At 50.2% G+C, this 13,208-nt stretch overlaps 2 protein-coding genes across 6 annotated transcripts in view; both read right to left on the bottom strand.

Annotated features, from left to right (window-relative positions):
- Positions 1 to 2,174, bottom strand: part of mettl16 (methyltransferase 16, N6-methyladenosine) — a 17,432-nt gene extending 15,258 nt beyond the window's left edge. The window contains exons 1-2 of one of the 3 annotated variants that reach the window (XM_064352882.1): positions 1,948 to 2,174; positions 1,185 to 1,313 (exon numbers count right to left, since the gene is read on the bottom strand). In XM_064352882.1, coding sequence (XP_064208952.1) covers positions 1,185 to 1,312 — 128 coding nt within the window. In that variant the 5' untranslated portion in view covers position 1,313; positions 1,948 to 2,174. Of the gene's footprint in view, positions 1 to 1,184; positions 1,320 to 1,947 lie in introns of all 3 variants that reach the window. The other 2 variants (XM_064352880.1, XM_064352881.1) reach the window with 2 other exon arrangements.
- Positions 2,175 to 4,304: 2,130 nt separating this feature from the next.
- LOC135264168 (lissencephaly-1 homolog A) overlaps positions 4,305 to 13,208 on the bottom strand; it is a 38,673-nt gene continuing 29,769 nt past the window's right edge. For all 3 annotated transcript variants that reach the window (XM_064352877.1, XM_064352879.1, XM_064352878.1), the window contains exons 6-11: positions 12,952 to 13,120; positions 11,045 to 11,147; positions 9,601 to 9,829; positions 9,218 to 9,319; positions 8,602 to 8,758; positions 4,305 to 7,632 (exon numbers count right to left, since the gene is read on the bottom strand). In XM_064352877.1, coding sequence (XP_064208947.1) covers positions 7,559 to 7,632; positions 8,602 to 8,758; positions 9,218 to 9,319; positions 9,601 to 9,829; positions 11,045 to 11,147; positions 12,952 to 13,120 — 834 coding nt within the window. In that variant the 3' untranslated portion in view covers positions 4,305 to 7,558. The remainder of the gene's footprint in view (positions 7,633 to 8,601; positions 8,759 to 9,217; positions 9,320 to 9,600; positions 9,830 to 11,044; positions 11,148 to 12,951; positions 13,121 to 13,208) is intronic.

Raw genomic sequence — 13,208 nt, 5'->3', positions numbered from 1 at the left:
GAGAGAGTGAGTGTGTGTGTGAGAGAGAGTGAGTGTGTGTGTGCACATGTGTACCGTGTGTGTGTGTGTATGTATGTGTGAGACTATGTGTGTGTTTAGTGTGTGTGTGTGTATGTATGTGTGTGTTTAGTGAGTGTGTGTGTGCGCATGTGTGTGTGAGCATGTGTACCGTGTGTGTGTGTGTGTGTGTGTGTGTATGTATGTGTGAGACTGTGTGTGTGTGTGTGTGTGTGTGTGGGGAGGGGGGATGCTTAACCCCCCAGGCTCTGAGTTCCACAGGAATTTGAGTTCCTGACCAGTCCAGCTGAGTCCATCACCCAGCGGCACCACCGGCTCCCCTGTGCCCCCCGTGCCCCCCCCCCCCACACCCCTCACCCCCCCCCTCACCGGAGCGCCGTCCGTCCCTCTCCTTGCTTACAGACAGACAGACGGACGGACAGAGCACGCTCTCAGCTCTCTCACCCTCCAGCACTACCCTCCACTACAAAAGCCCCGCCCCCTCCTCCTCCCTATTCGCTGGAGACCTGTTGCCCACGGCAACCAGGCCGACTCAGGAAGCAGCAGCCGAGGTGAAGACTCCGCTGGGCTGCGTCACATGACCCGAATCCCCGTAGAAAAGGGGGGAAATGAGCAGGGTGGGAGGAGAGGAGAAGAGGGGCGAGGTGTTTGAGTAAAGTAGTTACAGTCACAGACACGTGGCCAATGCGGAGAGAGCGCACCACCCAAAATACAAACACACGCAGAACATCAGTACTACCCATAGGCAAAATGAAGTTAAATACGCCCTTGTTTAATGTCTCACACACACACACACACATACAAACCTAAAATGGCTACGCCTCCAGTTCCTGCTCAGTGTCTTATCTCTAGGCTATGCTGGCTGAGCACTTTGAATAGGGCTGGGAACAGCCAAATGGTGAATTACATGTTTGACACACCAAACAGGAAAAATCAGCCAGCCAGTCCCTGCTTTTGACATCACCACCTGCTCTGACATTTGCCAGTTCAGACACTGAATAATTGCCAAATACTATAGCCTATATACTACATCATTAGAGCAGGGACCATATGCATTACATCGTTAGAGCCAGTGCATTATTATATCAATGAGAGCTATTAGAGACAGGTACAAGTACTCAAGGACTTAGGGATGGTGGACATTTATATGATTTTCATCCACTTACCCGACTCGCCCGGTGAGGTTGGTGTGTACGTGCTGCTGAAACTCTGGGTACTTGGAAGCCAGGTACGCGAAGTCCGGAGGCTTGTCCTTGTATCGATTTCTGGGGTGCATCGATTTGTTAAGAGCCATCCTGCAACTGGGAATAAAGCACGGTTAATTATCGTTACCTAGCGGAGTGAAAACGGCGATCATCTGTAATCAGTCTCGGTGCTATATCACGTAAGTTAGCTAACGTTTAAGTTATATTTAAAGCGGGAACAACACTGCTTCCAAGCGAAGTGTTCAGCAATTTCAATCTAAAACGACTAATCGGAATTGTATGCTGCAAGGTTGGCTGTTAGAAACTATCATCGTATTTTTCCAGTTACAGTTACTGAGTTTAATTCGCAATCGCAACCAAACTGCAAACCTCGCTGCTGCACTTACAGTATCTATCGAGAACCATGTTGATAACTACAGGTTATAACTAGCCTGACTGACAACAATCTTCCACGTTGTACTAGCCAGTGTTAGCTTGGTAGTTGTTGACTGAGTTTTGTAGCACTTTGACATCAAGCCATATATGCTGAGGCTTCAAGACAAAAAAAATTAAACAAGCAAACGTTAACTACTCAAATCAGTCTCACACACAAACTTATAGATCTAGCCATCTGGAAAATTAAACTACCAAGCTAGCAAGTTATTAGCCAACTTGGCTACTATCAGCTAAAGTGCACGTTAGCTAAGTATTGCTGTCATTTTTCACATTATCGCGATGCATTCACCTTGCCTTTGAAATTGAGGTTGATGTGGAGTGAAGTCGGATTCCAGAAAGCTGGAATGAACCCCGTTGCCCGTTAACCCGAAAGAGTGCAATGCACGCTGTCAAGCTAGCTAACTAGATGCATAAAACTTAAGGCTGTAACGTTGTACTAACGCTTTCGGTTGCATGGGCTGTACACATTTCACGTCATTGAATCTGCGCCGGCGCCGAATATGACGTCAGCATACAGCTTTGGGACAGTCCTGTGCTTGGGACAAGTCAACGGTAAAGATGGGTGCAGTAATAAGCAGGGTCCAATGTGTAGCAGAAACCCCCCAAGTAGTCCAGTTCATTTTATAATAACATCATTTAATTGCTCTTGTTGTTGAGGTTTTGCTTTTTATTTTTTATAGTAACATCCAAAGAAATAATGACACGTGGAGAGTTTTGAGAAACGTGGGCGTTAGCACCAAGGCGGAATTAAAAACGTGCGTCAGAACTTAGGACAGCGCGGTTTTCTGAACAAGGTTAGGTCATTCATTGCTGTTGTGCTTTTGGCACGGGATGGGGGCACGTGAACTTACGGTTTCTGCACTGGCCATGGCAGCTGGTAGGATGTCGGTCAGATTTTACGGTTTCCTCATTTGGGTTAACGCTTTCCGCCTGCTTGACCACACTTTCCCGATTAAGGCACGACGCAAATGGATATATCTGCACGCCCCGCACCCCGACATGAATAATGCATTGCTACAGCACTGAATGATGCAGCAGCGCTCGCGCCCATCACCCATCGACATTCTATCACGATGGCATATCACCATACAGGGCTCGTTCTCAAATCCACAGAGAAATGAGCGTAAAAAGGCTATTATAGTTTCATATGTGGCGAAGGTCACGGGGTGTACCAATCTTGCCGAATTAAAAATGTAATAAAAACGGATCATTTCACAAGTTGGAAATCAACAAAAATGAATAGATCATTTCAAGGTCGGTCTCATCCCTATAATTCACAAGGTCCTTTTAAATCTTTTTCCCCCCGTAATAATCATTTTCTCATGACCCCCCCCCCCATTTTTTTTAACATTATATTTCATACGTATTTTTCAAGGTTAATTATAATTTCCCCATCCCCACCCTTGTGTCATACATCAAATGCAATCATACTTATGTCATACTCACCATCCATTCATCGCCCTCATATCTTACCCCAAGACAGGGGATTTTTTGAAAGATAATGAGTCGAATGGTCCCTTTTTAATTATTTAATATCTGGAAGGTTTGGTGCACCACCGCGAATAAAGGCTCGTGACGGTCACAGCTGTCCCCCTTTGACAACAGTCAGACTGTGACTCATGACCTTGCAGTTGGGGCTGTATATAGGACATTTAAATAAGTGAGACGTTGGATCAATTTAAAATTTCGTCAGAATTCTTCAAGTGGCCACATCTAACAATTTTAATTTGACTATTTCATTCAATTAACCTATTTATTTTTAACAAGCCAAATACATTTTTTAGATGGGACCACTCAAAGAATTTTTAAGTTGACTGAATGTTTCACTTTGTGTAAATGGGGGAGGATATGAATTAATATTTAAACACTTTCAATTTGAACTCACCTACATGCGTGCCACCCAGTGTAGGCACAACTCATAACATTGTCACAGGGTAATGAAATAACACCAGTAATAATAATACAACTAAAACCTTGGAAACAACCTAAAGTCTAATTTTAGATTTTAGACAAAAAATGTGTTTAATATGAACTGTGTTGAGTAAGACTGATTCACCTCCTGTGCCCTTCAGATTCATGTATTAATGCCTCATTTCCAAGCTCCTTCAGATCATCCTCTTGTTTAAAGCCTCCACATCCAGCGCTCACTCACCTCCCCAGTCATACATCACGTTGATTAACCCTAACGAGTTTAATGGCTTCTGGAGAGGCTGATGAATCAACCTGTAATGTGACTGCACATTAAAATTGCATTTCAGAGGGCGGACGTTTCACTTGATAATGTCTGAGACTTCCGTTGACGTTCCCTCTTCAAACTACAAAAAAAAAAAAGTCCTTTCCATGATCTGGAACAGGGGCTTCCAAATTCTGAGATTACCACACACTTAACATTCTTTGAACCCCCCCCCCCTTATATAATGTAGCCAGACACAGATTTTTTTATTTGTTCGTTTTTTTTTTTTTTACAATAATTCATAGTGCATGTGACAGATACAATTGTTTACTTTGACTGGTGTGAATTTCAATGGAAAATATTATGACAAAAATGCTAAAACGTTTTCCAAATCCTATGGAATCGTGGATCTTGTACACACAGCACCTCACCTTTACCCAACTCACCCCTGGGACAAAACACAAACAAAACCGTTTATATTTACAGTTTTTATTATTATTATCATTATTATTATTATTATTATTATGTTGCAAACAATAATGACATCCAGATATATCGTTAACAATTTACTGTGTGTGAAGAGTGAGAGACACAGAAGCAGAGACCCCACTGGGCAGACAGGTCCAGAGCCCCGTCACAGACTCACAAGGCAGGAATAGCAGACCGGCTGCGCAGACGGGCTGCAGACACACAGACTGACTGCACAGACAGACAGACTGACTGTGCAGACAGGCTGCAGATGCAGAGAAGGACTGCACAGACACACTGCACAGACGAGGCTGTCCTCCCCGTCTGTCCGCATAGCAAATGCAGAACTGGGATTGCTTGGGAACAGAGAATGGGCTAGTGCCTTTTATCCTTTTCTCTCTTTCCCCCCCTCTTCTCCCCCCTCTCTCTCTCAGGACAGATTTAAAACACCAGGAATCAGTCGAAGGCTTCTTCATTCAAAGACACCAAGAAAAAAAAAATTCTCTGAACTAAGGGCATTTTCCACATTTTTGGCTTCAGCTAATTCTTAAAACAAACAGAACACATTCTGCATCGCACAGCATTTCAAAACGGGGGAAAAAATTAACACAGCAATACACCGTCACCGTGCAGAACCAAACTACTTTTCCCATGATCCTTTAATGCACAGTGTACCGTGCAGTCTGAACCTCTCTTTGGGCAAAAAAATAAACCAAAATAACAAAAAAAGAAAAGGTGGGGGGGTTGAGTGGGAGAGTGAGAGAGATTACAATAAAACATGGGCCCATCTTCAAATAAACCACAGAATCTGGAACAGGTTCTTTATTTGTTTGTTTTTGGGGGTGGGGGGGCAGCGGGGGGGTGCTCGACGTGCAGTCCTCTCCTAAATTCAGTCTGCCACAATCCCATGAGCAGAAGGGGGGGGGGGCTCAGGAGCAGGGCCCCTCCCTCAGTCAGAGCACACCAGAAGCGGAGCCTTCCTGTGACTGGACACTCTGGGGGGGGGGGGGGGGGCGGAGCCACACAAGCTCCGCCCACCAGCCAGGCCCCTCCCAGACACGCCGGATCCGGTGACGTCACGCGCAGCGTCACATGACCGATGCCACACAGATCCCCACAGCCGGGAGCGTGCGGTACACACAGCAGGAAACTGCCAAAGAAGCTCGATAATGGCTTGGGTTAAAGCAGGGAAATTCTTTATTATATAATTGCATTTTTTAAGTTTTTTTTTTTTTTTTTTTTTCTCCATGAGGACGATAGAAAGAAAGGAAAAAAAGGCTAGCTTTAAAATTAGATCTCGCAGTATGACTGGACTGTTGGTGGAGCCATTTTTTTAAATGCCTTGGGACTGGACAGAAGACCTAAGATGGGCGGAGTTAAGGGGTGGGGCTAAGCAAGATGACTGGAACTAGAATTTAGAAATCCCCCCCATTTAAATTTTTTTTAATTAGCCTTCCACTTTCTTCTTTTTCTCCACGTCTCTTCTTCCAGAGAGCGGGATATTTGCCACCATTTTGTTTTTTGTTTTTGCCCATTTCATTTCTTGATGATGAAGTTCATTCCTTTTTTTTGCTTAGCCAACTGTTCCTTTTTATAAATTTAAATCAAGATACAATTATTGAATGAGGAAAAAAAAATGAGGCAGAGAGAGAAACAAAACAAACCAAAAAAAAAAAAAACAGAAAAACAAAGTGCCAGTTTAGAGCGATCATCACCTCCAGTCTGTCAGGGCGGGGCTAAAAAGGCCACGCCCATAGAGTGGGTGTGGCTGCTGGGTGGGAGGAGTTATTCAGCCCCCTGGAGTTAGGTTAGTTACCCTTTTACAGAACCCCCCTCCCTCCCTCCCTCCCTCATGCGGACGTGTGGATCAAACACCAACCTCCTGCAGGAGCAAGTGGCCTTCAACCACCAGCTTCCCCAGCCCTCAGTACTCAAAGCACGCTTTCTAACCCATTTTTTAAACCCAAACTTGCGCCCGTGTAATCCTGCAGTTCTTTCGTCTTCCACCGCAGTTTGGGAGGGCGGGCGGGGGGGGGGGGGGGACGAGGCTCTAGAGGGCATTCCCCTGGGGAACTGAGCGCAGGCTACAGGTGAGGTAGAGGGCGTGGCCCAGTGCAGAACAGCACCTTGGCCCAGCAGATGTGGGGGAGGTCAGAACAGTGAGCGAGTGCCTTTTCCGTTTTGGGAGGTATTACAGCCCATCCGACCCCCAACCCGACTTTGGGCACTGCAGACCCTGCGTGGGGCCTCTGTCCCTTTGGGGGGCGGGGCCACAGAGGGAAACTCCTCTTCCTGGGTAACCGGAAACACAGACGCCCGAAAGCTAACCGCAAACAGAAAAAACAACATGGCTGCCGGCCGCACCTCCTCAGCAGCTACGCTAGGTCCGCGGGGGAGCCGGGATTTAAAGTACCACGCCCCTGTGAAGGGAAGGAAGCCCACAGCTCGGAGAGAAGCACCGCGTCGAGACGAGGGCCCGCCCCCCGCCACTCTGCCCCCCCCAGCGACGAGAGCGCCAACACACCCGCCACAGGTGCACCGGCTGGTCCCTGCACACCCAGAGAGCTTATGAGCCTTACAGCAAACAACCAATGAAGAGAGACCGCACCAGTGTGCACCGGGGGGGGGGGGGGGGGGGGGGGGGCTATACTCCTTCCATTCTCATTAAGCCCCCACACCCCCCCCAATCGCTCTCCCGGGTCCTCGACCGAGGCACCAAGACTACAAGAGTGGAGGCAAAAACCAAAAATAAAACCAAAAAAACAAAAGGGAAGGGGGGAAAAAAACAAAACAAAAGAACCCAAAAAAAATAAAAAATACAGACAAAGAGAAATAATCCGACACGTAAGAACGACACGGTCATTAAATTACCAGTTTTAGTGCCCTATTCTTTTAATCACCCAGTCACAGATCTGCCTGCTCTCTGTAGATGAGGCCGGTGAAAAGGCCAGCCCGTGGTCTTAAACCTATGGTACTTCCTAGACAACGTTATGGAAATTTACAGTATACAATTTTGGATTCACCATGCAAGAATACTTTTTTTTCGTGTAACATTTAAGAGCTCGATCTACATCCAGAATAATTTACATAAAAGGACAAGAGTTATTCAAACAGCTGGGTGGGCTATATCCATGGTTCTGAGTGCATCCAAGAGGGGGAGGAGATGTAGACGGGGGTGGGGGGGGTGGGAGGTGGGGGTGGATAGAGATGGGGGGGTGGGGTGGGGGGGCCAGGAAGGGGCGTCGCCCTGCAGGTAGAATCAGCGGCACTCCCAAACCTTTACTGTTTGATCTACGCTCCCAGTTACCACGTACGGAGCAGTCTTATGGAAATCTGCGCAGAGAGAGAGAGAGAGAGAGAGGGAGGGAGAGAGAGAGAGCAGATAGTCTTAGTGACATGAAAGAGTTGGGGTGTTTCTGCACACGCTCAGTCCATTTGTCTGTCCCACTGTTTCAGGAAAAACGGATTTTCACACGCTGAACATCTAATAATGGCAGAGAGGCACACACACGCACACACACGCACGCACGCACGCACGCACGCACGCACGCACGCACGCACGCACGCACGCACGCACGCACGTGCACGCACGCACACACACGCTCGTACACACACACACAATCACCTGCACTAAAGCCTGCTAATACTCTATCCACACTGTACACATGCAGACACACTGCCCGAGAGAGAGAGTGGCAGATAGAGCGAGCGGGAGAGGGAGAAAGAAAGGGATGGAGACAAAGGAAGGCAGAAGGAGCGACGGAGGTGGGGGAGAGAGATATGAACAGACAGGGGAGGAGGAGAGGAGCAGAGTGTGTAAACACTGCTATAAGCTCTGTGCGCTTTTCTGCCAATAAAGCACACTGAACCCAGCCCTTCAGAGGAAAGGGAGAGACAGAGACAGACGGAGGGAAAGAGAGAGGGAGGGAGGGAAACAGATGGGAACAGAGAAGAAGAGGGGAGGGAGGTGAGAGGAAGGGAGAGAGAAAGAGGAGAGCACAAGCCAGCAGAATAGCCTGTAGTGTCTCAGGAGATCTGCACAGCCTCGATCCCACCACAGCCCAAAGCATAGCCTCCCCCCACCACCCCACATAGCTCACCTTTAAATCCCAAATTAAACATTTCACTCTCTCAACCCAACTAGTTGCAGAGGTGACAGAATGACTCTGACTCAGTCACTGACTCTGACTCTGACTCACCCAGAGAGGGGACAGAATGACTCTGACTCGGTCATTGAATCTGACTCTGACTCAGTCACTGACTCAGTCTCTGACTCTGACTCGGTCATTGACTCTGACTCACCCAGAGAGGTGACGAAATGTTCGTGGGCGCTCAGCGTCTTCATGCAGCGCTTGTTCTTGTAGTCCCAGATGCGCAGGGTCTTGTCATCAGCGCAGCTCACGATGAACTTCCCTCCGGGGTGAACTATCACCCCACGCACCCAGTTATCATGGCCCACCTGCGGTCAGAGAGAGCGTTACACACACACACTCACACACACACACACACGCACGTACACACTCATGCACACACACGTACACACAGACTGACACACACACACGCACGTACACGACACACACACCACCACACACACACACACACACACACACCACCTCCATCACACTCTCCACACACACACACGTACACACAGATGACACACACACACACACACACACGCACGTACACACACACACTCCACGTCACGCACATCACACTACACGTACACACAGACTGAACACACCACCGCACGCACGCACGTAACTACACACACACACACACACACACACACCACACACACACATACACAGCACACACACCACACACACCACACACACACACACACACACACACACACACGTACACACTCATGCACACAGACTGACACACACACACACACGTCCACACACACACTACTGACCAGGGTCATAAGGCACATGCCAGTGCTGATGTCCCACATCTTGATGGTCTTGTCTCTGGAGCCGGACAGCAGGAAGGGGCCGGGCTTGCCACTCTTCTTAGCCTGCGGGACAGGGGGAGGAGCCAGTGAGTCCAGCCCCGCCCTAAAAACACCCTCCACCTATAAAAGCTCCTGACCCCAGCACGACACCCTCCAATTCGGCCAAAGCCTGCTGGGAAATGTAGTCATTCTGTTCGCCCAATGAGATGGCCAGCAGGGGGCACTCAACACTCAAAAGCATTTCTCTGCCACGGCTCAAACCTAGTGGTCTACTGATTATTCATGAGGGGCGTGGTCAAAGACAGAAAGTCCCGAACGTGTGGGCGGGGGGTTTGAACTCTGACCTCTGACCCCGTGGCCTCCAGGATGGTGGGGTGGGCACTCTCGGGGGCCCAGGAGATGCACTCCACCACGTGCTCGTGCTCCCGCAGCTCCGCCTTGCACTCCTTGGTGGCCGTCACCCACACCCGCACCGTCTGGTCGTTGGAGCTGCTGGCGATCAGCGAGCCGTCCTGATTGGGCCTCACCATGCGCACCCACTCTCTGTGGCCCGTGAACGTCTTCACACAGTACCTGCGCCAGAGCAAAGAGCCATCAGTCAAACAAGAACCAACCAATCACATCACACAGTACTTGCTTCAGAACCAAGAGCTATCAGTCAACCAATCACGTCACACAGTACCTGCGTCACAGCCAAGAGAGGCATCAGTCAACCAATCACATCACACAGTACCTGCATCAGAGCAAAGAGCTATCAGTCAACCAATCACCAACCAATCACCTGTCATCTTCACACAGTACCTGCGCCAGAGCAAAGAGCTATCTGTCGACCAATCACATCACACAGTACCTGCGTCACAGCCAAGACAGGCACCAGTCAACCAATCACCAACCAATCACCTGCCATCTTCACACAGTACCTGCGTCAGCGCCAAGAGCCATCAGTCAAACAATAACCAATCACATCACACAGTACCTGCGTCAGAACCAAGACAGCCATCAGTAAACCAATAACCAACCAATCACCTAACCAACCGCTTAACTTAAATCGACTCCTTAACTTATAAATCACTTAACCAATTAGTCAATCCCTTAACATATAAATCAACCACTTAACCTATATATCACTTAAGAAACAATTCCTTTTACATACAAACCAACCACATAACCTACAAATCAATTAACACATCAGCCAAAAGCCTAACCCATCAAGACTCTATAATTTTATTCTAAAAAGAGATTAAAATGCAGCACAAGAACTACAATATGCATGAAAGAACCTTTAACTCCCAGCATCCAGTGTCAGTAACCAGTGACTGATAATCATGTAAACCCTGTGTAGAGTGCAGTCAGAAGATCCCTGTGGAACATCCGTGACCTACTCTATCAGCAAAGCGTGTGTGTGTGTGTGTGTGTGTGAGTGCGCGAACATGAGTGAGTGTGTGTGAGTGTGTGTGTGTGTGTGCGTGAGTGTGTGCGTGTGCGAGAGAGAGAGAATAAGAAATAGAGAAGGCGTTGGTCCCCACAGTGAAGCAGTTACCGCCCTGCTGTGGGGGGCACCCTGGGGGGGGGGCTCTGTGCTGCTCTGCCAGCCAATGATAAGACACCCCCCCCATACACCCACAGGAGCGACCAGACAGTACTATCTTTACGGCATCTTCCATCTCTCTCTCCCTCTTCCCCGTGCCCTCCTTTCTCCTTTCCCCTCCATCCCCCCCTCTCTTCTCTGTGCCCTCCTTTCTTCCTCCTTTTCCCTCTACCCTCGCTGGTGCAGTGGCGCTCTCTCACCCAGTGGCTACCTCCCACATCTTGATGGTTTTGTCCCTGGAGGCGGAGACTATGTGGTCTCCGTTGGGCATGATGGCCACAGAGGAGACGTTGTGGTCGTGCCCTGAAAACAAGAACAGAGAGAACGGGACAGTGAGTCCACAGCTTACACAGCAGTCGCAGTAAATACGCACACACAAATACACACACACACGCACACTCACACACGCTCACACACGCTCACACACGCTCACACACGCTCACACACGCTCACACACGCTCACACACGCTCACACACACACACACACACACACACACACACACACACATTTAGCGGTGTAAACTCAGGAACCCTGGCTCCCGTTAGACAGGTACCACAGCGGAGCGTCTCTCCCGTATCTGAGTGTCGCACACCGCCAGGCCGCTGAGTTACTGTGACTAACACACCGCTGTTTCAGGGAGTCTCCCCCACCCCCCCGCCCCCCAGGAGCAGCGTCCCCCGTTTCCAGGGCGATGCACGCCCGCAGACCCAGCTCGGCGGCGGGCGTGTTTGGCAGGGGGGATTATGGGATTAGGAGGGGAGATAACATTCTCCACGCGGTTCCGCTCTTTTTTAAGCCGGCCCCCTTTTTTTTCCCCGCCGGCCGATTCATCATCCAATTAGCTGCTTACAGACACCAGCCCCTCTAATTGGCTCCCCCCCTCCCACCTCCCCGCCAAGGAAACCAAGCTACCTGGGGCACAGCAGACCGACCCCCCATCCCCCCCGCTGTGCGAGAGCCCCATTTATTTAAACCCCCCTCAGTCAGGTCTATTCTTAAGCGCTCAGAGGCTCAGAGGGGGGGGGGGGTTATTACTCTGGTTATTAAGGCAGGGTCGGGCTCTCCATACCCAGGCTTTAACAGGGTTATCTGAGAGCGTGAGGGTTAGGGTTAGGGTGGGGGGTTAGGGTTAGGGTTAGGGTGGGGGGTGAGGGTTAGGGTTAGGTTGGGGGTTAGGGTTAGGGTTAGGGAATCTGAGTCTTTATACTGAGGTCCATGTGCGCATTTACATTTAAACCCCACAGTGCCTGTCTCTCACTGTCATAAGGAGCAGGCAGCACCACTGAGGCTTAAACACACACACCTGAGGACGATTTATGCAGCACACTGCCTACCCTAACCCCCCTCACCATGCATGGTCCTGATGCACTCAAAGTCCCCCCACCACCATGCATGGTCCTGATGCACTCAAAGCCCCCCCACCACCATGCATGGTCCTGATGCACTCAAAGCCCCCCCCTCACCATGCATGGTCCTGATGCCCCCCCGTCACCATGCAGGGTCCTGATGCCCCCCCCCCCACCATGCATGGTCTTGACGCCCCCCCCCTCACCATGCATGGTCCTGATGCCCCCCTCACCATGCATGGTCCTGATGCCCCCCCTCACCATGCATGGTCCTGATGCACTCGAAGCCCCCCCCCTCACCATGCATGGTCCTGATGCCCCCCTGATGCCCCCCCTCACCATGCATGGTCCTGATGCCCCCCCGTCACCATGCAGGGTCCTGATGCCCCCCCCCCACCATGCATGGTCTTGACGCCCCCCCCTCACCATGCATGGTCCTGATGCCCCCCTCACCATGCATGGTCCTGATGCCCCCCTCACCATGCATGGTCCTGATGCACTCGAAGCCCCCCCCCCTCACCATGCATGGTCCTGATGCCCCCTGATACCCCCCTCACCATGCATGGTCCTGATGCCCCCTGATGCCCCCCTCACCATGCATGGTCCTGATACCCCCGCTCACCATGCATGGTCCTGATACCCCCCTCACCATGCATGGTCCTGATCCCCCCCTCACCATGCATGGTCCTGATACCCCCCCTCACCATGCATGGTCCTGATACCCCCCCTCACCATGCATGGTCCTGATACCCCCCCTCACCATGCATGGTCCTGATGCACTCGAAGCCCTGGAAGTCCCAGAGTTTGATGGTCATGTCTGCGGAGCAGGAGGCCAGCAGCTTCCCGGTCTGGTCGAAGGAGATGTCCTGCACAGAGTCCGTGTGTCCCTTCAGCGTGCGCTCAAAGTCCCCCGTCTCATAGTCCCACACCTGGGGAGGGAGGGGGAGGGGGACACTGCACGTTACTCATTAAACATACAGTACAGGAGACATCTCTCATTATTCATCATATATACAG

This window comes from Anguilla rostrata, chromosome 9 (assembly GCF_018555375.3).
Source record: "Anguilla rostrata isolate EN2019 chromosome 9, ASM1855537v3, whole genome shotgun sequence".
Lineage (NCBI taxonomy): Eukaryota > Metazoa > Chordata > Actinopteri > Anguilliformes > Anguillidae > Anguilla > Anguilla rostrata.
The sequence above is the reverse complement of the archived record's forward strand: the minus strand, read 5'-3'. Positions and strand labels throughout refer to the sequence as shown.